General features: G+C 38.4%; 2 protein-coding genes across 2 annotated transcripts in view; both read right to left on the bottom strand.

The window, feature by feature from the left end:
- LOC109832912 (DNA ligase 1-like) lies at window positions 371-1960 on the bottom strand. The gene is made up of 2 exons (XM_020400398.1): window positions 1894-1960; window positions 371-1797 (listed from the first exon to the last, which is right to left on the bottom strand). The coding sequence occupies exon 2, from the start codon at window positions 1753-1755 to the stop codon at window positions 544-546; it is 1212 nt and encodes a 403-aa protein (XP_020255987.1). The 5' UTR covers window positions 1756-1797; window positions 1894-1960; the 3' UTR covers window positions 371-543.
- The window catches only part of LOC109832910 (rhomboid-like protein 15), a 22687-nt gene continuing 9948 nt past the window's right edge, over window positions 10370-23108 (bottom strand). The window contains exons 2-13 of the mRNA XM_020400393.1: window positions 17254-17419; window positions 16678-16981; window positions 16245-16277; window positions 16052-16143; window positions 15875-15948; window positions 15199-15293; window positions 15054-15120; window positions 13651-13829; window positions 11989-12040; window positions 11829-11888; window positions 10841-10915; window positions 10370-10755 (exon numbers count right to left, since the gene is read on the bottom strand). Of these exons, the coding sequence (XP_020255982.1) occupies window positions 10750-10755; window positions 10841-10915; window positions 11829-11888; window positions 11989-12040; window positions 13651-13829; window positions 15054-15120; window positions 15199-15293; window positions 15875-15948; window positions 16052-16143; window positions 16245-16277; window positions 16678-16981; window positions 17254-17419 (1203 nt within the window). The 3' untranslated portion in view covers window positions 10370-10749. The remainder of the gene's footprint in view (window positions 10756-10840; window positions 10916-11828; window positions 11889-11988; window positions 12041-13650; window positions 13830-15053; window positions 15121-15198; window positions 15294-15874; window positions 15949-16051; window positions 16144-16244; window positions 16278-16677; window positions 16982-17253; window positions 17420-23108) is intronic.

Here is a 23108-nt window from a genome sequence, read left to right as displayed (position 1 = left end):
TTCATGTTTTGTTTTAAAATGAACTGTTATTCATCATATTTCAGATATCTTTAGCGGCTTCTACCTTTTTCAGATGCTTTTCCTAGTCTTTTATGACTCGGTGGATATTATTTTGGCACGGTCTCGTGTGTGCTGTTAATTTCATAATCTGTTCCCAATTTCAAACGATGCTACGTAGCGGTATCGGTTGTTGTTGTGAGTTCTCGTATTAACATAATTTGCTCTCAATTTCAAATGACACTATGATACCTGGGAGCGGTACCGGTTGTTGTTGTCAGTATCAGGAAGTAGGGAAATTTTGAAAAATGGATGCACGAGGTATTTCCAGCATAGAACCTTAAAACTTTTAGCAGGCTACCAAAGTGACACGAGCTGGAAAAAGGGACACAGACACGCTGCTTTACCCTAGTCATTATTCTACACAGCGGTGTTATTAGGATACAGAACTTCTCAGCTTATATGGTCTTATGCTTGTACATCAGATTACGGGGGAAAAGAGCTACTTCTTTCACCAAAACACAAACACACAAGCTGCGTGCATATTTACTGAGCACCTCCCTCAGCATTGGCCTCCTCTTTCGTGCTCTCCGCTGCCTGAACCTTTTCAGCTCCTTGCATCATCTTGAGGATATCTGCTTTCTTTGCCCGTAAAGCTTCAATCTGTGTGTCGATCTTTTCTAGCTTCTGCTTCAGCTTCGCAGCATCTTGCGGCTTCTCCCTACCATCTTGCTTCTTCCTCTTCTTCTCGCCCTTTTCCTTCTTTTTATCGTCTTCCTCGTCTGCTTCTTCGTCCCTAGACTCCTCGCTTTTCTCCTTCTTCTTCGCTTTATCTTTCTCTTTCTTCTTCCCCCCCTTCTCTTTCTCATCCTTCGACTCTTCTCCAACCTCTACTTTGAGATCTCTAGACTTGCATTCTTCTTTCTTAACTTGGGCCTCTTCCTCCAAGTCTTCATCCTTGGTTTTCTTTTCCTTTCCCTTTTCCTTCTTTTCTCCATCCTTGTCCTTCTTCTTCTTCTTCTTCTCTTCATCTTTACTCTTCTTCGCTTTCTCCTCTTTCTCAGCCTTCCCTTCCCCTCCTCCATCCTTCTCATCCTTGTCCTTCTTCTTGCTCTTGTCCTTAATCTCACCATCTTTGTCTTTCGTTTTCTCTTTCTTCTCTTCCTCCTTGGCCTCGTCCTCAGCCTCGTCATCCTCGTCTCTCTCTTCCTTCTTCTTCTTGGTCTTGCTCTTGTCCTTGGGCTCCTTTTCCTTGTCTCCCTCCTTGACCTCGTCCTTCTTCGTCTTCGATTTTTCATCTTTGTTCTTCCTTGTTTCCTCCTCTCTCTCTACTTCTCCTTCCTTGTCTTTCTCCTCCTCCTCCTCGTCCTTCTTCTTCTCTTTCGCCTTGGTCTCATCACCCTCCCCCTCCTCATCTTTCTCTTTCTTCTTCTTGCTCTTCTTGTCTTTGGACTCTGCATCTTTACCCTTTTCCTTGCCTTTCTTCTTCACCTCTTCCCCGCCCTTCGGCTCTTTCTTTAGCTCCACCTTCTCCTCGTCCTCCTCCTCCTTCTTGCTCTTCTCCTTTTCTTCTCCACCTTTATCCTTCTTCTTCTTCTTCTTCTTCTCCTCCTCTTTTTTCTCCAACTTGATTTTCTCCGCAGATCTCACCTTGATCTCTTCCTCCTCTTCTTTCACCCCCCCGTCCGCTTTCTCTCTCCTCTCGATTTTCACTTCGAATTCCTCTTTCACACCCACCCGTTCCTTCTCACCCGCCATGGCCGACTGTAACTCCTCCACCACCACCCCAATTCAAGTCCCCTGCAACAAATAATCAAAACATTTACCAAGATCTAATACGATCCAATCCAATCCAATCAAATTGAGCTAAAATTGATCAAGAAACTGGAGACTGACCTTGATTAGTTTGCCGGAGAGAGAGAGAGAGAGAGAGAGAGAGAGGGCCGTGTTAATTTATTTCTAATTGGTGTATATTTATAGAGGGGGGGAGGGGGTGAAGAGAGAAGGACGGTGGACGCAACGACCGCGTTGCTGCAGCTTGGACCCCGACGCTGTCTTAGACGGTGGAACGTGTGGGTCCCAGTGGTTGATCCTTCAAGAACGTCGAACCGGACCCACTGAACCCACTGGATTTTGAATAATATCCTATTTTAGCCGATTTGTAGTACGGTTTATATATATGAGGTAACTGTAACGGCTGTGAGGAACTGAGGATATACACTCATCTTTTTTCCTTCTTGAGTGCGCTTGAAGTTTATACAAACAAAAATGACTCAGTGACCCCGAATAGGGACTCTAGGAGGGACATGTGAGGTGTACCCCTGAATGCATGATACACCTTACATGTTCTCCCTTTGGGTTCCCTATTTCGGGTCCCTATAGCAGCAACCTTATAGGAAAACTTAAGAGGCTAAATACCATGACACCCCACTTAACTTTGGATGATTAATTAGAAAACTCTTCTTAACTTTCAAAATATTAGAAAACCTCTCCTTAAATTTAGTGGTTACCGAAGAACCTATTTAACTTTGATATTTTATCGGAAAACTCATCTATCGTAAGTAAAAGAGGTTCTCTCATAAAATCTCAAATTTAAAGGAGATTTTCTTATAAAATCTGAAAGCTAGAGAGATGTTTTGTGATAATCCCTGTACTTAAAAAAGGGAGTTCTCTAATATTTTGGAAGGTAGAGGGTTTTCTAACATGTACGCAAAAATGAATCTTGTTGCTGAAACTGACACCGAGGAGGTGATCGACCTCGTTCACAGTGTGACGACGTCATATCTTTATCTTAACATCATTTCCCGAATTCGAGAAGCTTGTACTTTCTGGAGATGGCTTTCCAGTTCTTTTGTTCAAAAGCTTGAGGTGCTGTTACCTAGTTTGAAATTATGAAAGCCAAGTAAGCCCAGAGGCTAATATACCATATTTCAATTTCATTTGTCTGGAATAGAATATCCAAATATAACCAAATATCAACCATAAAAGTAGAGGCATTATTATCTGGTTTTATGGTTTATTTCTTCACTGAAATACATTGCCAAAACTTGATACATCTTGCAACAATTTTTCTTCATATTTTTTACAAAAGGAAAATTCAATGATTTTGTAAAGAAAATGGTTGAATATTAGTCTCGTTTGATCAGTAGAGGCGTAGGAGTGCAATTATATTATAATCTATAAAACATTTTCACAAGTTATGTGGTGTACCTACCATTGTAAAAGGGGTCATCTTTTTCCCCCAACAAACAACTTACATTCAGATTGTTCATTAAAGCCTACCATAAAAATAACTTTCTATATAAAATACCATAACTATAAATGCAATTTTTTTAATTACAACTTGAGTTATAAATGTAATTCTTTACGAACAATTTTCGGGCTCTGACAACTCAATCCAACAAGACACATTGAGTTTGGGCTTTTCATTTCATGGGTTTGGTTCCCAAATAGAAATAGGGAAATGAGTTGTAAAAGAGGTCTCCATGTCAGCAAATTGGCAAATATCCATTTCCTTTCAAAATGAGAAGAAATTGTTTCCTTTTTTTTACCGTGACTTTGGCGCACACAAGAGTACAACTCAGGTCCCCCACGAAGAAGCAATACGGCTTTGCTATGTAACCTACTGAGACACCCCAAATGAGAGAAAATGGGTTGAAAATTCACTTCTTATTCATATAAAAAGGTGGTTCCTTGAGTGTGTACATAAGTATAGAAGTATGGTTCACAATAAAAAACTAGTGCCAACCAAATATTTTTCGACAAAATGGCAAGATTGGTATATTTTTTAGAGGCTTGGTGACATGTTGGTATATTTTCTTTTAGTTTTGTCAGATTGGTATAATTTTTCGACTCCGGCGCTATATAGGTCTTAAATTTGACCGGAGTTATTGTTCCGACCAGGACTGATGTGCTTTTTTTGTAAAAAAAAAAACCCCCCATCAAAACCTCCTCAATTTGTACGCAAAATGCAACTCCTTCACCAATGCCCACCAACTGTTCGACACAATGCCCACGAGAAACCTCATCACCTACAACCCAAAAAGCACCGCTGCAGAAGTATTATACGTCCTTCTCTTTTCAATGTTTTCTAGGTTTCTTTGATTCAATTTCCAAATACATTTTATTTCTCTGTGCAGGAATTGCTTCGTAGTCCTGGCCGGCCACCAGCTCATATAATTCGTGTTATAGAGGGATTTGAGACTGTGGTTTTCCGTTCAAAATTTGCTTCATGGCCTCAAACAACTGATATTGTCATATCTGAGGATGGCAGAGGCAAAGTTGCTGGTAACACAGCTTGCTAACCTTATCTTCTTGCTGTATTGACCATTTTTTTTATTTTTGTTCATAAGTTACTTGAAAGTTGTTTAAATTATTTGTATCCTTTTCTTATGTAGCCCTCCTAAAACGTCAAGGTTTAAATGTGAAGGGGCTTATGAAAGCTGCTCCTGTAAAGGAGGAACCTCAACCGTTCATTGACTGCACAGGCAATCTGTAGGTACTGTTGATGATCTTATAGTTTAATGTTTGACTATCACATTCTCAAAGCTATTAGCCCGTCATTCAGCAGTTACTGATAAATCTTCATGAGTAGCCAAGTTGATGTAGATCTTGAATATTTCATCCAAGGAAGGAACTGCTTGCTTGCTTTAATTTTGATGCTCCGACTAAAAGAAATTTATGCCTAACATATAGGTTTGGTGTGTAAATGGCAATGAGAAGACTCTTCTTTCATCATCTAGCCAGTCGAAGTTCTACAGCGGAGACTGCTATATCTTTCAATACTCATATTCTGGAGAAGAACAAGAGGAATATCTTGTTGGTACTTGGTTCGGGAAGAAGAGTGTTGAGGTAAAGCAAACAACTTATACATACTCATGCAGGTAAGGTCTAGAAAAACTTCCGTGAATGCAATGGCATGTGGTTCTAATGGTTCTGCTGCTCCTATTGGAAAATGTATATTATAACAAACCATATTAGTATTTACATTGACTAATATTGTTATGAATCAATGACATTAAATGGGTAACAAGGAAGATTGATGTAGACATTATTCTGAAGCATCTTTAAATACAGGAGGAGTCGAGGAGAGGACTGCAGCTATCACACTTGCTCGTGGACATTGTGTCGAACAGTTGGTGGGCATTGTGTCGAACAGTTGGTGATGAGGTAACAAGGAGATTAGAGTGTTGTAGTGATGAGGTTTCTCGTGGGCATTGTGTCGAACAGTTGGTGGGCATTGGTGAAGGAGTTGCATTTTGCAATACAGATAGAGGAGGTTGTTGAAGAGAAAGGGATTTTGGGTTGGGGGAGTTGAGATGAGAATGAAGGCATGGAGGGAGAGGGGGAGGTTGAAGAGGATGAGGAAGAGGAGGGACAGGGGGGTTAGGAGCAGGAAATTGTATTTGATGATGGGGTTTTTTACAAAAAATCCCATCAGGCCTGGTCGGAACAGTAACTCCGGCCAAATTTAAGGCCTATATGACGTCGGGTCGAAAATTTATACCAAACTGACAAAACTAAAAGAAAATATACCAACATGTCACCAAGCCTCTAAAAAATATACCAATCTGACAATTTTGCTAATATTTTTCCTATTGACCAAACAAGATAATAATATGTAAATAGATTTCCATCCATGTTTTTAGTGTGAACCAAATATCAAAAACATATTTCTAGAAAAACTAAAAAAACACTAGCAATGGGATTTTGCCGTGAAATGAGGTTTCTATCAAAAGTGGCAAACGAACCAAACAGGACCTTCAATGAGAATATATACGTAAATAAGTAAATAAGCGTCCCAAAATAACTACCACGTCAAATAAAATCCACTAAAATAACCCATTTTCAGAAAAATAATCCGCATCAAAACAAAGCTACCAAAATAACCGAGCGTCAAAACAAAGCTGACAAATTTAGCCTCAACGTCAAAATAAAGCTACTAAAATAATCCACGTCAAAATAAAAATAACAAAATAACCCAAGCGTCAAAATAAAGCTAACAAAATAACCCAAGCGTCGAAATAAAGCTAACAAAATTACGGGATTAATACCGATATAATAATATTGGTATTAATAATATTTCCTAAAATGAAATATAAAACTTATATATAACATTAAATTATAATAATACTTCTTAAAACGACAAATTTAAAAAAATACAAAATTTTAAAAGCATCATTTTTTCAATTTTATATAGCAAAACCGACCACATCTCAAAATAATCTGCAAAACCGACCCTTTTCTTCGGAAAATGGTCGGTTTTGGAGTTGTGATGTTTTTCGTGCTACACGGGACTGCAAATCTCGTGTAGTTCGGCCAGCAATTGAAATGCACGGGACTAGTAGCCCCGTGTGTTTTATTTTTCTTTCAAAAAGTCCCTGCTTAAAACCCGGGACTGATAGTCCCGAGTTTTAAGTAGAGACATTTTGGGGCATAAAACTAAGTGCACGGGACTACCAGTCCCGTTCTTTTCGGGGACACAAACGAAATTTACAGGACTAGCAGTCTCATGCACAAAACGTGCATGTTTCTGTTGCTCTGTTGCTTTTCCTGTCAATTCCCTGTATAAACTCAAATATCAAATCTAAAAATCATAAATTACACCATTGCATTTCCTGTCAATTCCCTATATAAACTCATATGTCAAATCTAAAAGATAAAAATACAGTAATAACTCATTTACAAATTCAACAAATCACACCACAAACTCATTTACAAATCCAACAAATCACGCCACAAACCAACTTACAAATCCAACAAATCACGCCACAAACCCACTTACAAATCCAATAAATCACATCACAGTCTCGGCTACAAATCAAAAAACCATCTCACATCCCGAAATATGTTTGTAATGTACATGCCAAAATAGGATTGTAATGTATATAACAATAATGATTAGTTTACATACATCCAAGAACTCTTCTCCTCCTCCTTTGTCTTCGGCCTCCTCCATCCCGACCTTCGACGAGTTCGTGATCCGGTTGCGTTTGTGGTTGTGACGGTCCAGCTCCGTCGTCAACACGTTGAGAAGGCCCAGCTTCATTGTCGTTTCTGCGTCGTCCTCGTCTTTGTTGTGGTCGACGTGTGTATACGAATTGCGTTACCTCTCGTCCATCATGAAGGTCTTCGTGAGTTCGGTGTAAGGCTTGGTGAAGCCTCCGTATTATTGACTGATATATTGATGCATGTTCCTGTGCTTCGGGATATGTACCTGTGAAGGATAATTCAAAAAATCTGAAATGCAAGAATTACTTTAAAATTCAAATTACATGATGTAAATTTCATATTCAATTCTATATTACCTGCTCGAGCCAATTCCATGCCATGATTTGCAATGGTTTGAATATCATCTATTGCTGATACATGCAATTTTTTTAAAAAATACAAGTTAGTAATATTGAGAAATACCAATAAAAATGGACTTAAAATAAAATTTGAAAATACTTACTAATTCTCTCTCATCTATACCCCGAGGCACATATCATTTTTGCAACTCAACAGGTGCTGTGGTCGCATAGAGTATCCATCTTCTGGTTATCCCCCAATACCAAGTGTAGTAAACCTGATTCCCGAGGAGTTGGTTCAATTTGTTCAACAATATAAAAATATCTATCATTCTATCTGTGTATACAATTTTGATGCTCAGTTGCCTAGTCCTTTTGTTGGCCTCCTTTCTTTGCCTTCCTATCTATTTTTTCAACAAATTCTGGAACATGTTGTGCAAGACCAAATTGTCGAAGCACGCGGTCCGGTACATGCATTTATACTATCTCGAAACATATTAGAGGACCTCTAGGTCTCTATATAACTGGGTATTCTATGCATACCAGGGGTAGATGATCGAGAAATTGGGTGTAGGGCTCCCATTCCATCTACAGAGTATTTCATATAATTGTTGCATATCATTAAAACCAAAGTTGATATATAGAAAAAAAAGCTCATTTTTATAGAAATGATACATGAAAAATTTTCATACGGTCAAGCTCATTTCGGTAGAAATATAATTGTCTAGCCGGGGTCTCATCATAACATTTTTGGACATTCCATCTGTGTTGTTTTTAAAATTCAGTACCACAATGATAACTACAATTATATTTGCTATGTTAAAAATATAATACATGTATCCCGGTAGAATTTATCCATCTAATTGTAAATTCACGCATAGTCTCGGCTTCAAGTGAAGTCTCTCCCATGCCCATACTTGCAGTAAGCTGAGACACCCTTTAAAGTCACTATTTTTCTGAATGCCACTTTGGACTTCTCTCTATATAGGTACACCAAAACGGCACTACCCCACGATAACGAACCACATGTGTCCAAGTCCTCGATGAGTGGTAACCACCTAGCATATTCACAACATTTCAAGTTATTAAAATAAGCTAATTCATGTCAATTTTTGTAAATACTAATTGCACATACTTGGCATGCACTTTATCTTTACTCGAATCTGGAAATAATATTGAACCAATCATGTGCATAATGTATGCACATACATGTTGCTCAATCAATATTTATGGCGCATCAATAGGCAACGGCATCGAGAAGGTCTCTTTGAACCACTTCAATTTAATATTTCCTCCAAGCGTTGACTCTGGAGCTACACCTAACAACTCATTAAACTTGTCCAGCCAAAAATGTCTATCACTGTCGGTAACGCAAGGACCAACATCAACAAATTCAGCTTGAGAAGTATTTATCCAATCCTCGTTATGAAACTCATTGGGTAACGGATCTTCAGCTTCCACATAATCATTGTTAACATTAAATTGTTTCATCCAACGGGAGTCATCATCGATTCCAGCTGTCACCTGCATGTTATCAATTTGCACGCCTTCTTCTTCAATATCTTCTGAGTCATCATTTGCTTCTTCTTCTACAATTGATCCGGTCGAAAGGTCACCCGTAACATGGCCCAAAGCGTCGTTAAATATAGTACTTGACATCCCACCAAGAGAATGACCACTTAAATGTTGTAGTTGAAACCACAGATCTTGACTTGGAGATGTTATAAAACCACTCGACTGATTGTCTAAGTCAAGCATCCGAGAAAACTCTCCTTGAGGTCGTGAAACTTGGGCAAATTCATGAATCGGATACTTCTCAATGAACAACTCAATTGACATTTGCTTCTCGACTAATTGTTTCATGTCACTCAATTCATCATCATCGGTAATCTCCACAGCAATAGTTCTACTCTCATTTATCGGACAATTGAAGAACACCTTAATTGCATGCTTTGCTTTATTAGTTTTAGTAACTCTGTGTATTTCATTCATCATTCCATCATTGAAAAAGCAAATAATGGGTATAGAGTTTGCTATCGAATCTGAAAATCAACAGTCCATCATATGTAAGTAATCTATTATAACTGAAAATATTAATATTAATTTAAAATCAAATTTAAAACCCTAATCTCAACTGAAAAGCAAATGATGGCTAAAAACCCTAATCCCAATTCACATTATTCATGGCTAAACCCTAATCATATTATAACTAAAAATTATTTATAAAATCCTAATCCCAAATCACATTATTCATGACTAAACCCTAACCCAAATCTCAATTGAAAAGCAAAAAACCCTAATCCTAAATCACATTATTCATGGCTAAACCCTAATCACATTATTCATGGCTTAACCCTAATCACAATACTCATGGTTAAACACTAATCCCAAATCTCAACTAAAAAGCAAATTTCAGGGCTAAACACTAACTCCCATTCATATACCTCATGAAATTTAACAACAAAATTAAAAAAATACATTGATCGGAGTTTGGTCGGCGGCGGTGGTCAGGAGCTTGGTCAGCGGGGGTCGGCGATGGGCGGCGGAGTCGAGAGAGGGGCGAGAGAGGGAGTCAAGAGAGGGGCGAAAGAGGGGAGGGGTCACAGGTACAGGAAATGAGGGAATGAGAGGGGTCACGAGTGGTGGTGTAAAAAGAATTAAATGCACGGGACTAGTCCCGTGCATTTCAATTGCTGACCAAACTACACGAGACTAGCAGTCTCGTGTAGCGCGAAAAACATCACAATTACAAAACCGACTCTTTTCTGAAGAAAATGATCAGTTTTGCAGATTATTTTGAGATGTTGTCAGTTTTGCTATATAAAATTGAAAAAAGAGTGCTTTTAAAAATTTGTCCTAAATAAATGATTACATACCTTTTTGCTGAATGGAATTTCTTTTTTGCTTGTTTGAATCACCATGGCTGTTCCTATAATGGGAAACTTTTCTAACAGATATTTCACTTCTTGTTTTTATCTTTTTCAACATGCTTGTTTTTATCTTTTTCAACATGCTTGTTTTTCATCTTTTCGAATGTTTTCTTCATTATTACTATTTTGGCATACACAACACAGCTCATACAATGACACAAATGCAAGAACACATTTAAGGGACTTTAGATTTATACAAAGGGACCCTGATGCGTTTGGCTGTCTTTCCACCGAGGAAAAGATTTACACGACGAAACTATCTAATGCTTCACAGAAGACTTCAAAAGCCGTAAGTTCACAAATTTACAATAGTTTGCAGTTTCATCGATTTGAATCTAAACATCACAATTGTTCTGTAGGTGTCTTCTTGAGCAGGAACTCTGGTTTGTATAACATAAGGTCAGCAAAACCATCTATATTTTATATCTAGTGTATATTGATCCTCCCATAAAATCCTTTTGCTTGTTTAATATCCAAGTCAATAATAAACACAACCACCCCAAGACTGTTGATCTCAGCGGATCAATATATGCTCATTTCTGCAATCATTGAAAACCAATAAGCACATAATAATCGAGTGAAATAAAAACACTAGAGACATTAGTTAAGGAGAACGTTAATTGCCTGCTGAGTCATAAGAATTTCAATGGCAACATTGGGGTCTCCATCAGCAGCGGTAAGAGCAACTTCAGCCTGTGTCTGCACAAAGTGAAGGAACACCAACTTCAAAAGATGAGCAAGGAGAATTTAACTGGGATCATAAACCATATACAGCAGATATTTTAATATGAAGTATATATCTGAACTCTGAAGAAATGGTAGGTTGGACTTTGAATTCAGACTTGAAACAAAAGCTGAACTACGTAAGTCAACCATATACATTATTCTTCTCACTGCCAGAAGCATGCCACCCTTATTCTGTTCATTGCCAAAGGCATGCTACACCTTTCTGATCAATCTGAGGATGCACTCTTATAAAGCCAGATATCCATTGGCATCAGATACGAGTCAGTCCGAATTTAAGGAGACAAATGATAAAACCTTTTCTTGTTAAGAGTCTGTATTTTTTATTCAGTGATGGTTAAAAGAGGAAAGGACTTTGTGGATTGTTTTCAATTGCTTGGGCATAGGAAAAACATCGGAAATAGTGAAATGGAAAAAAGAAAATGATAAATGGTTCTGTCCTTAGCCAGAAAGTTAAAATGCAAGTTTCACCGAAGATTTTCCCAAGATCTTGGATAACTGTTTTCAAGCTCCACGCCTTTCCCATCAATAATGATCATCCAGGGGCAAACTCTGCAATATAAGGGTCTGCGTATCCTTTCTCAGCATAACAATTTGGTTGCATTATTTTCAGTTATATATGCAATCATTCTCCCTTTCTTCTCACACATCAGACTCATTTTCGTTAACTAAAATGACTCAGCGAATAAGGTATACTGTTCCCCAGATAATCCTGCATGGTGTTTTCATGGTTACTGTGTTTAACAGACTCACTGGAAAGACACTTGAATTCAAAACTCCAAAATTCTTTGATTTGTGCTTCTGCTATATATGTTTTGTGTGTAGTGATTAATATGAGCATGGGCCAAGTATATAACTATGGATTTACCTTTTCAAACCCCATAGCTACCAACTTCTTTAGCTCTTCATCGAAGCTGTCCAAACCTTGCTTTAACATGAATAAAATTAAACTAGTCAATATACTTTGTCTTTAAGAACAAACAGTTAATAAAATACAAAAAATTAAGACTGCAAATTAGATGATGTACGTCATCTTGTGTAGCTAATGCACCAGCACCTCCAGCACTGAGAGCCAAATGCCTACTTGCAAGAAAAATGAAAGAAAAAAACATCAATTACATCTTGAAATATAGCTAGACAAACTTATCATGAAGGAGGTATGCGCTAAATATTTGTTATAGGACCAAAAGTATAAACACATTCACCATCTTCCTCAATATCATCATTAAGCCATTTTCCCTATCAAAATGAGAATCTCTTACTGAGTGAATGACTTAATTTTAATGATAGATGGGACCTTCATGTCAATTCTGTGTATTGGTCCAAACTTATACAAGTGGAACTAATGAAAAAAAGGCATGTCAATCCAAAAAGGTCACGTGGCAGGTAGAAAACCCTATTTTATTTGTCAATTTAAGCTTGTTCAACCAACAAGCAGACCACCAAAATTCTACAATAACAAAGAGACTGGACAAACGGAAAGAAAACCTGCCATAAGCTACTGTGTTCAACTGTACCGCATGACTTAAGTGGTAGGAAATATGATGCATCTCATCTCATAACTAGATTTTCCTAAAAACTTGCATGTAAATCAAAAGCTTGAAACCTAAGTTGCATGGGTACTGGTAGGGGTGTGTGTGTGCATGATGAGACAAATTTGTAAAAGGTAGGATATGGGAACACAACTGAAACTCATGGGATATAATCATAGTTCTGAGATATATATGTAAACAACCCTTTTAAATTGTAGTTCTTAAGGCTGAAACGAACTTGACCCTTATCCAACAAATTACAAAAATGGATGTGAAGTGTGTGTGTGTATCCAATTCAGTGTTATGACGGAAGCTTTAAACCAAACATGCATTGCATAATTGAATATTGGTCTGCATAAATATATGCATATATTTAAGGAGTGTCCAAGAAGTGTTGGGCATGGGTATGGGTAAGACACGCGTCCGGTACGGGTATGGATAGAGGTACGGGTCCATATTAGAAGTACCCAGGTAACATAGCTTGAAACTATATCAATTTACAAGATAATGCTGCCTATCACAGAAATCAGTAGCATTTAGCAGAACTAAGCTACAAAAGTGGAAGATCTGACCACTCTGTGCATGTGCTGGATCAATTTAATTTAAAGTGGACAGCTCTTTCATCACAAGGAAATTCGAAACTGACCAACAATGCAGTCCCAAAAAAAAACCACCGAACTCTGGAGGAGCAAAAATCACCCATTCTAGTCAAAATCATATGTAAATCCTACTTTAAGAAATCAGGACGGTGATCCTTGTACTCTGTAGAGAGAAGAGATAGAGGCTAGGAAGAAAAAAAAAATCTCCCACTACTTGCTCTGGGAAAAATCAGTTGAAGGTGGTTTCCCACTCTCACAAATCCTTTCCTGTACTGACGTATCCAAAATTTGAGTGGAGTGGATTGGGCAACATCTTCCCTAATTTGCGTTATTTGTCGTCTAGATAGATTCACCTAAGGACTTGTCTAGACCATCCATTAGGTTAGTTTCTCATAATGAATGAAATAAATGGTCAAGTTTGAATAACATAGAAATCAGGTTCACTTTTGTTGAAATTAACCAAATAACATAATACAGAGTACCTTGTGGAGGTTAAGTAATAGAGTGCTGGCACATCAGCATATTAAGCTATTATAGTGGAAAATAAAATGCCGATTACCTTGCATCTGATGTGTGTGCTCCTGTACTTCGGGGTGATGTTTCCAGCTGATGATCTTGTGATGAATCATCCAAGAGTCTAGCCTGCAAGCTCAAGTCAGAATCAGCTGCGGCGGTTGACTGTTCTCTTGTAGCACCCAGTGTTCTTCCCCTCCCAGGAAATCTGGGATCTTGTGCTGCCTACAACATACATATTAAGTTACTATACAAGCTGAAATTTAACACACCATGGATCTCATTTAAACCCTTCAATCACAAACCAACAAAAACACTAAAGCACGGAAAAAAAAGTAAAGAATGATGGGAACTAATTAAAAATAGTAATTCCGTCATTCTTAAAATGATCCCAGATTCATTCTTAAAAATAAGCACACAGGGCCAACTAAAATGATCATCCAACTTTCCTGCTTCGGAATCTCTCTTCATGCAACAATCAGCGAGCAGATACCATATGGCAAGATACAAGAGCACAAACAAAAATATTGGAAGTATCTTCTTCTCCGCTAAAAGGTAAACTGGTCATTGAAACCATGGAGATCATATTTAGTTTGGAATGCATCACAATTATAGTGCAGTCTAGTGATATTTCTTCAAACTTACACTCGATCAAAATAACCAACAAATCTCCAATATAAGAATTTCAGCATAACTAGATTTTGAAAATTTTGTGATACAAATGGATGTCACAATGCAGTATACCCCACGTAACTCAAAGATAGCTACTCCAGCTGTGAGTTAAAAAATACCTACCACATTCCGGAATTCAGTAGGCACATCAAAGGACAAACTTCATACCTTACAATGTTATTCATCATTCTTGAAGTTCATTTTTCGTGTTCTTGGAATATAGGGTCCAAAAGTATACTTCAACCAAAACCAGGCATGAAACTAAATAACTAAATCAAGCAACAAAAGTAAAGTACACTATAATAAATTAATTTACACAGGTATAGATCCACTTAGCAAAAGCTTTGAATCTGACAAATGACATTACATGAATCCTATATGGATGAAATTTAGCAAAACATACAAATAAAAAATAGACAGTAACTTAACAGACGGATCTCAGACAAAAAAGCATGGTGAAGTGAACATAAATTTAATATGCAGCATGCCTATGAACCTTTCATTGCCTTTTATGGCAAAAAACACCCTTCAGACTTGTGCATCATGCAACACCATACTAAAACTAGAAAGATCAGATTTGTAGTTTAATCTATATAAATCTCAGCAAAGAGGAAAATGCAAGTTCAAAGATAGCAAGCTATCCATGTTGACATATACATTGGTTATCCTCACAAGTCCAAAAGCAACAATTATGGTGAAACTCAACTACATTAAAAACTATAAGTTATTAAAGAAGGACAATACGTTACTGAGTTAACAATAATGCCAATTCATTACCACTTCTGTTGTTCCTCTCTGAGGCATCCACGAAGAGAGATTTCCCCACAAGTTTCCCGAGATCAAACTGCGATAGAGAGAGAGAACAATGAGATCAAATTTATCATAGAAGAGATGTCGTTAACAACATGGATACAATCAGTACCTAGATGGTGTGCTTGAGTTTGAATATGTTGGAAGGTTTCCATATGTAGCCCCTCCAGTGCACAAAATAAAGCCAGGACGCCTTATGCAAGATGACTGAAGAAATTACACCATTGAACAAGTTATGTCAATAGGTGAAAATAAATAAACAAACAAGTATATCACATGTATCAAGTAGAAACACTTCTACAAGCTCGTTTTTGTCATCTAAGAATTGTCCCATCAGAATAGGTCATCCATAAGCATCAAAGATCCATGACAAAATTTTATGCCATGTTTCAAACTCCTAAATAAGTGCAAAACTACTGAGTATGGAAAAAGAGGTAATTTCCATGAAGCTTAGTAGAGGTACCTATGCTTTTGATCATGTAATTTCAGATCCAGCAACTATGGAGCAACCTCCAAAATTTTCAAAGATCAAGAAAGTCTAAAAGAAGGATGATAATGGTTTTTCTATAGAGAATAATATTCAACTCTCAGCAATTAGGCAACAAACAAAAATATAGAGAGATTTAAGACATGTATAAAGCAAAAAAAAATGAAAAATAAAAAATAAAAAAATGAAGGCATGTGAAAGTTTTATGGCCATATCCAAAAGAATTGTATTTAAGTTTGTGCTGTGTGCATGACCTTACTAAGCTTGAGAATATCAGCACATTTTGCTCAAGTAAACTTACTAGCATTGACGAGCTCTCAATGGAAGAATAGAAAGATGGACCAGGCAGCAAGTAATTAAATAGCCCACAAGTGTCTGGTGCAAAAGAGAGACAATCTTATGTAAATTCCCAGTTCATTGTACTCAACAAGCTGTATAGCAAAAGAACAATAGGAGAAAAGGAGAAAGGAGAACAAACATGCAAACCCAGATAAAATGCCACATAAGTGTCCCAGTAAGGAAACATTAGTTGCTAAGAGCTGGAACAGTATCAACAAGATCCATGCATACCTGGGAATGGAAATGTTACTCAGTAAACATGTTGTAATTTATGATATTGGACTAAAAATCTAAAAACTTGAACATACAAAATAAATGGAAAGGAGGCGTACCATTTAGCAGGCACATTGAAGAGACCAAAAACACTGCAAAAGAAAAGATGGAAGCGTACGTCAATTATGAAAGTAAATATAATGAAGAACCTATGTTAAATATAATGAAGAACCTATGTCTAAATACTATGTTTTGATTTTAATGCTAAACTGAGAGTTTGATTATGGTAGAAACGTAGGAGGTGTAAGTGTCATGCTAATTTGCTAAGGCAAGGTAAGAAACAAGTGTTCCTCAATCCTCAAGACCATGAGTTCAAGGATAGAGTTTCATGCTTGATGCCTTTCAGCTACAAACTAGTATACTTATTCATGATTTCCTGATTTTCTGAAGCATGACCACTGTTATTAATCAGAAAATTTTCCCTTTAGGGAACAAAATATCAAACATGCATTAACATAATACAATTTAAGTTGGTAAAAAAAAGTCACAAACCTTCTCGATTGTACTCCACTCAAGCTTGTCTCAATAACAATCATAGAGAATAGGATTCCAGAGAAGCCGATGGCACACTCATCCATGACAAGATGATAGGGGTATACAGGATTATAAGCCACCAGTAAAGCTATGGATAGATGAAATATAGCATTGCTGGTTGCAAGTAAGAACATCAGATACAATAGGCGTACGGATCCCGTAATCCGCTCCAGTTCTGTCCCCAGAGGTACTAGAGCCAGCATGTTGAAAACAACATGCAATATCGATCCATGAAAAAGAACCGATGTATAAATTCTGTAAACTGAGAGGGGTAAGGAACTTAAATTAGAGTTTGATATAGATGTCATAAGAAAAAGGTACCTTAAGTTAGAATTTGATATAGATGTCATAAAAATGAGGTACATGAATGTCAGCTCTTAGTTTATACTACAGCATCATGAAGAAAAACATAAGCTTTCAAGATAAAGAGCAGCTGATTTTTCATTCATAAATAATCTTTTAAGCTTGTTCCCCGAAGAAACTTTATTCAGTTCAGCAATTGTCTACTCATATTCGAGAACAAAAAGAGCTTACCTTCAAACCTAGAAACCACTGCAGAAGGCAAGAAGCATACACTGAAGAAGGAGTCGTAACCAAACAACAAGCACACAAGGTAGATTACCCCGCAGATTATTACCACACCAGAGGTAATGAATGGTACACTAGTCCACCATTGATTCAGCCTTGTCGAAATTCCAGCCTATAAACAGGTAAACATTATCAAAGAATATTAACAAAAAAGAGGTATGTAATAAAGAAATAATATATAATGTTGCACTGATCATGACAGCGAGGAATTAGATCCAACTTCCTTTAGTGCTGCACACACCTTATAGACGTTATTCTTGTTTGTTAGGTCTCAATCAAGAGCAACATCACCAACACTTATGAAGGTTCGACAAATGATCCTTGATACTGTTGATATTGGCTTGAATTTGGCCAAATGGCTGGGACCCATTTGTTTTGAAAGGGAGAACACAAAACTTGTCTTTGGGAGGGGCGTTGTCAATCGCCCTCACTTCAATTCTCTCTCAAGTTTTTCCAACAATTACGGCTGATCTAATTTGAGCCAAAGAAACATCAGCCGCTTGAAATTGATATAGCCCTCACTTCGGGTAAAGAAAGGTCAAATTGAGGTGGCCCCTGTTGGATTCTCTATATCTCTCATTCTCTCTTAAACTCTCAGTGGGTTTTACAACGAGTAAGAAGAGAGCTACACAAAACAGAGTCCTCTCAAATTTTGTATGTGCGTTGTATTGAGAGATTGAATATAGTGAAACTCCTCTCTTGCCGTAGACGTAGATCAATTTGATCGAACCACGTAAATATTGTGTGTTTATGATTGTTTCTCTATTTTCTGGTTTTGTGTTTAATTATCCCAACAAACTGGTATCAGAGCTTCTCGGTTCTAGGACAGCTTTCAATCCTCCACAATGGCTTCTGTGAAATTCTCGGTGTCGATCTTCGATGGCCAGAACAATTTCGGCCTATGGAGAATAAAGATGAAGGCTTTATTACGATGTGAAGGCACGGTTAAAGCTATCGATGGGAAATACCCAGAAAATATGACTAGTTTCGAGATCGAAGAGATGGACGAAAAGGCTCACAGCGCCTTGCAATTGTCACTATCTGACAAGGTGCTTCGCGAAGTTGCCGATGAGAAAACGGCAACGGGGTTGTGATCAAAGCTTGAAAGTCTTTACTTGAAGAAATCTCTTACTACGAGATTACACCAGAAGCAGCAGCTATACACATTGAAGATGAAGGAAGGTACACCCATTCAGGAACACCTTGATGATTTTAATAAAATTGCCATGAATATGAAAAACCTAGATCTAAAGCTTGATGATGAAGACCATGCTCTCATTGTGTTGTGTTCCTTGCCTGACTCTTATGAAAACTTTGTTAAGTCTATGTTGTATGGAAGAGAATCCATAAGTCTTGAGGATGTGAAGGACTCTTTGAATTCTGCTGAGTTAAAAACAAAATTGAATGGGAGAGGTACCGATAGGCAGGCTGATGGTCTGCTAGCCAAAGGTAGAACGAGAAGACCAAAGAGGGTGATAAAGAGCAATCCAGAAATCGTTCAAAGTCCAGGTCCGCCCAAAATAAGAAACATGTGGAGTGTTTCTACTGTCACAAGAAAGGGCATTAAAAGTCAGAATGCTATGCTCTAAAGAAAAAAGATAACCAGCGTGGTGAAACCTCAGATTCAGCTAATACGACAAAGGTTGATACTGACGTTGTTGCTGAGACGGTTCTTACAGTTTATCCCTTGGATGGCCGTTCCGATAGAGAATGGATCTTAGATACGGGTGCGTCTTATCATATGTGTCCAAATAAAGATTGGTTCACTACTTATAGACCTATAAGTGGTGGATTAGTTTTGATGGGCAACAATGCAGTTTGCAAGACAGTTGGCATTGGTACAGTTCGCATCCGGTGTCATGATGGGATAGTGAGAACTTTATCAGATGTGAGACACATCCCGGACTTAAAGAAAAATCTGATTTTTTGAGTTCTTTGGATTCTATTGGGTGTTCTTACACTGGTTATGGTGGAGCTCTTAGAGTTACTAAGGGTTCATTGGTTGTGATGAAAGGTAGTAAGGTGAACAGTCTTTATGTTCTCCAAGACAGTACGGTGACAGGCTCTGCAGGCGTGTCCTCTGATGCTGATAGGGACACTACTCAGTTGTGACGCATGCGCTTAGGCCACATGAGTGAAAAGAGGATGACTATTTTGAGTAAACGTGGCTTACTCTGTGGTGACAATACATCATCACTGGTTTTCTGTGAGCATTGTGTGTTTGGGAAGCAAATTTGGGTCAGCTTCTCGACTGACTCACATACAACGAAGGGCACTCTCGACTACATCCATTCAGATTTGTGGGGACCTGCTCAGGTTCCATCCAAAGGTAGTGCTCTTTATTTTCTGACGTTTATTGATGATTTTTCTAGAAAAATTTGGGTTTACTATCTCAGGCGCAAAAGCGAGGTGTTCGAAACTTTCAAGAAGTGGAAAGTACTTGTTGAAAATCAAACTGAAAAGAAGATTAAACGTCTCCGAACAGATAATGGCCTAGAGTTTTGCAGTGGTGAGTTCAATCAGTTCTGCTCAAATTCTGGAATCATACGTCATCGCACGGTCAGGCACACTCCTCAGCAAAACGGGGTGGCAGAACGCATGAATAGAATGTTGACGGAGAGAGCTAGGTGTATGCTCTCAAACTTTGGGTTAGATGAAGACTTCTGGGCTGAAGCTGTGTTGCTGTTAACACAGCTTGTTACTTGGTGAATCGGTCTCCTTCTACCGTCATTGAACACAAGACTCCAAATGAGGTATGGTCAGGTAAACCAAATAACTATTCAAATTTAAAGGTATTTGGATGTCCCGCTTACTATCATGTTAGAGAGGGTAAGCTTGAGCCTAAAGCTAAGAAATGCATATTTATTGGTTATGATGATGGCGTTAAAGGCTATCGTTTGTGAAGTCTTAAACCTGATTCTCCTAAATTCATTATTAGTAGAGATGTTACTGTTTGTTGGAAATTTGATGCAAAAAGACAAAGAAAGAAAATTTGACTTGTATTCTCTCAAAATCGATTCACAATTTGGATTCCGATTACAAAAAGAGGAGACTGAATTTATGTCTCCCTATTGTTTAAACTGGTTCTTCTTGGTAGCGGTGGAGTGCCTCCTTCGATTGAATCGCGTCGACTTGCCTCCGTTGACGATCCGCACCGTCCTTTCTTCACTGGAACAATTGAGTGCTTGGATGACTGTCGTTTTAGAACTCTTAACGGTGTACAAGACTCTGAACGAGTTAAGAATCTGATAAGAGTTTGTTGAAAACCGATGTCTGTGTTTATGTGATTAACTTGCGTTGCAAGCTAATTAAGAACTCTTTAACGAGTTTAAAAGTAAGCTCAGAATGAGTTAGAACTCTGTAAACATGAGTTGTTGGACGACCAGAAAATTTGGTTTAATTGCCAGTGGATGGATACTATTGATTGAATGAAGGCATCTTCGGTTTGATTAACTGACGTTGAATCAAGTTCTTGTCTCTCGAAGATCTCGTTCCTTCTGATTACTCAATGCCGAGATTTGGTTGACATGTGTGGTTTATCCAGCCTCCCCTCACTCTTTGCGGTGTTGATCTCGAGAAACCGATTGACTCAACCTTATCAACCCGCCAACCCCGTTACTACAGTTTAGTAAAGTTGGTTATTTTATAGGGTGATTGGAGTGTAACCAACCCCTAATTATCCGCTCCTTTGTGGGCGAGTATCCCTCAGAACGTGGGAATAACAGCTTTGAGGCGTTCGACTTGCTTTGACAAGTCAATAGAAACGCCTCAGTTGCGTTATGGGACTTAACTCGTGCGTCCAACGGCTGAGATGCAGAGTTAAATCTCTGTAAAAAAAAATGAGATTTAGACGCACAGCCGTTCGTTGACGCTCAACTCCTGCGTCCAGAGTTTGGGACCTGTAGTTGACCCTATTGAAAGGAACGCACCGTTATGTATGTGGGTTTGTTGCTTGACTCTGCGATTGGCAGAGTTACGACAATTCGCTGGACCGAAACGCACAAGTTGTGTGCTTCGAATTTAGAAAACGCGAATTTAAACTTCTACGTTTGATAAGGAGGTTGTTGAACTTGTAACATCGTCTTGCCTGACATTGCGAGGCATTGTTATTGGCTTTGCTGTTATAAGATATGAGATCGATCGATTGTAACTCTCACTCAACGATCGTGAAGGCCACTGAATAGAGGTTTGTCATCAGCTGTCGAAGTCGTCGTAAATTGAACTCTTCTCGATCTGTTAAGTCCTCTATTTGCCCTTTCGACTGTCGGACCCCGAAAGCCTATTTGATTGTAGCTTTTTGTGCAGAGCTTAGGGAATCAACATCACTAGGGTTTTGAGATGGATAGATTTGCCCAGCTCTCTACCAAGCCGACTCCAACTAACCAACCTTTAATTTCTGAATCATTACACTGCTCATTCAGCTCTCTAATATTGCTAATATAATATTAGTCTGCTGTTGTCGCAGCCATCAAGATCAATTCCTCTAGAGATGAGCTTGTTTATAGCGATTGCAGAGTTGCGGATGCAAGTGATTATGAAAGTCGTCTGATTGTAACTCCCATGTATCAGGCTTGATAAGAAGATCTACAGCCTATCCATTGTGATTTTTAGTAACAGCCTACAAGAACCCCATCCAAAGTTTCGAAAGTTCGCGGTTGACTGTGGACGAATTTTCGGAAATACTTTGGTCTCAAATTTAGAAAGACTGCTGTCAGAACTTATAGTTGAGTTGGATCTAATTGTATCATCCAATGGACTCTCTTGTGGGCGTCACTTATTTCTTCTTGGCTTTTAGTCCTTTGATAGATGACATTACCTCCTCTATTTATTTTGGAACCATGTCTTGCTATAAATAGAGGAAGTCTGTGGTTGAGTCAGAACGCACAGATAGGAATATTCTTGCGTTATTTGACTGAAAGAGGTAAATTCTGCGTTTAAAGGGATTCCATCAATGTAGATGCACGCGATTATAACGCAGGGTGAATTCTGCTTCAGAAGCTCGCGTACCAGGCGCACAGGCCACGTTTGGCGGGATTTTGGCCTAGAACCCGACCCGATTTGACAGCTCATAGCTGTCCATAAATAGACTCTGCTAAGCGGTCAATCAAAAGTCAACCGACTTTTTGCCTCCTCTCTTTTCGAATTTTTAACGAGCTCTTTCGTTTTCGACGTCGGTGAACCCTGTTCATCATCTCCAACCTCTTCTGGGTCTCAAGAAGAGCTGCTCACGCCAAGATCCCTGTAGCGTGCCGCCGTTCAGGTTCGCGCCCGTCTGGATAAGCGTCGCCTTCACGTGGCGTCAAACTCGCTTCGGCGAGTTCTTTTAAACCTAGATGTATCGCCATCAAAACTTGCTCGGGAGTTCTCTGAAAACCTAAAGATAGAGGTTCTTCGCAAACGGGGAGATGATCCGTTTTGTTATTGTAACGCAGAGTAAGACCTGGTTTTGAATTCGAAACGTCAAGGGCGTTGACCTTTGCGTTTGAAATTTTTTTTTTTAAACGCCAGTCTTGAACTGTGCGTTCGACAGATTAATGCAGAGTTTAGCTTTGCGTTGAATGAAAATCAATGTTAGGTCTGACTGTGCGTTCGAATTTAACGTAAGTTGACCTTCTTGTGTTAATGAGCTTTAAACGCAGATCTGAACTGTGCTTTCGAACTTAACGCAGAGTTCGACCTTTGCGTTTAATGAACTTTAAACGTCCAGATCTGAAACTGTGCGTTCGAACTTTTAACGCAGAGTTCGACCATCATGGCGTTGATGAATTTACGCCAGATCTGAACTGTCGCTTCGACTTTAA

The sequence above is a fragment of the Asparagus officinalis genome, chromosome 3 (assembly GCF_001876935.1).
Source record: "Asparagus officinalis chromosome 3, Aspof.V1, whole genome shotgun sequence".
NCBI classification, from domain to species: Eukaryota; Viridiplantae; Streptophyta; class Magnoliopsida; order Asparagales; family Asparagaceae; genus Asparagus; species Asparagus officinalis.
This window is presented reverse-complemented; position numbering and strand designations above follow the sequence as displayed.

What these genes read in the sequence shown, in the direction of transcription:
- LOC109832912 (XM_020400398.1), bottom strand. Translation starts at nt 1,755, where the DNA reads ATGGCGGGTGAGAAGGAACGGGTGGGTGTGAAAGAGGAATTCGAAGTG.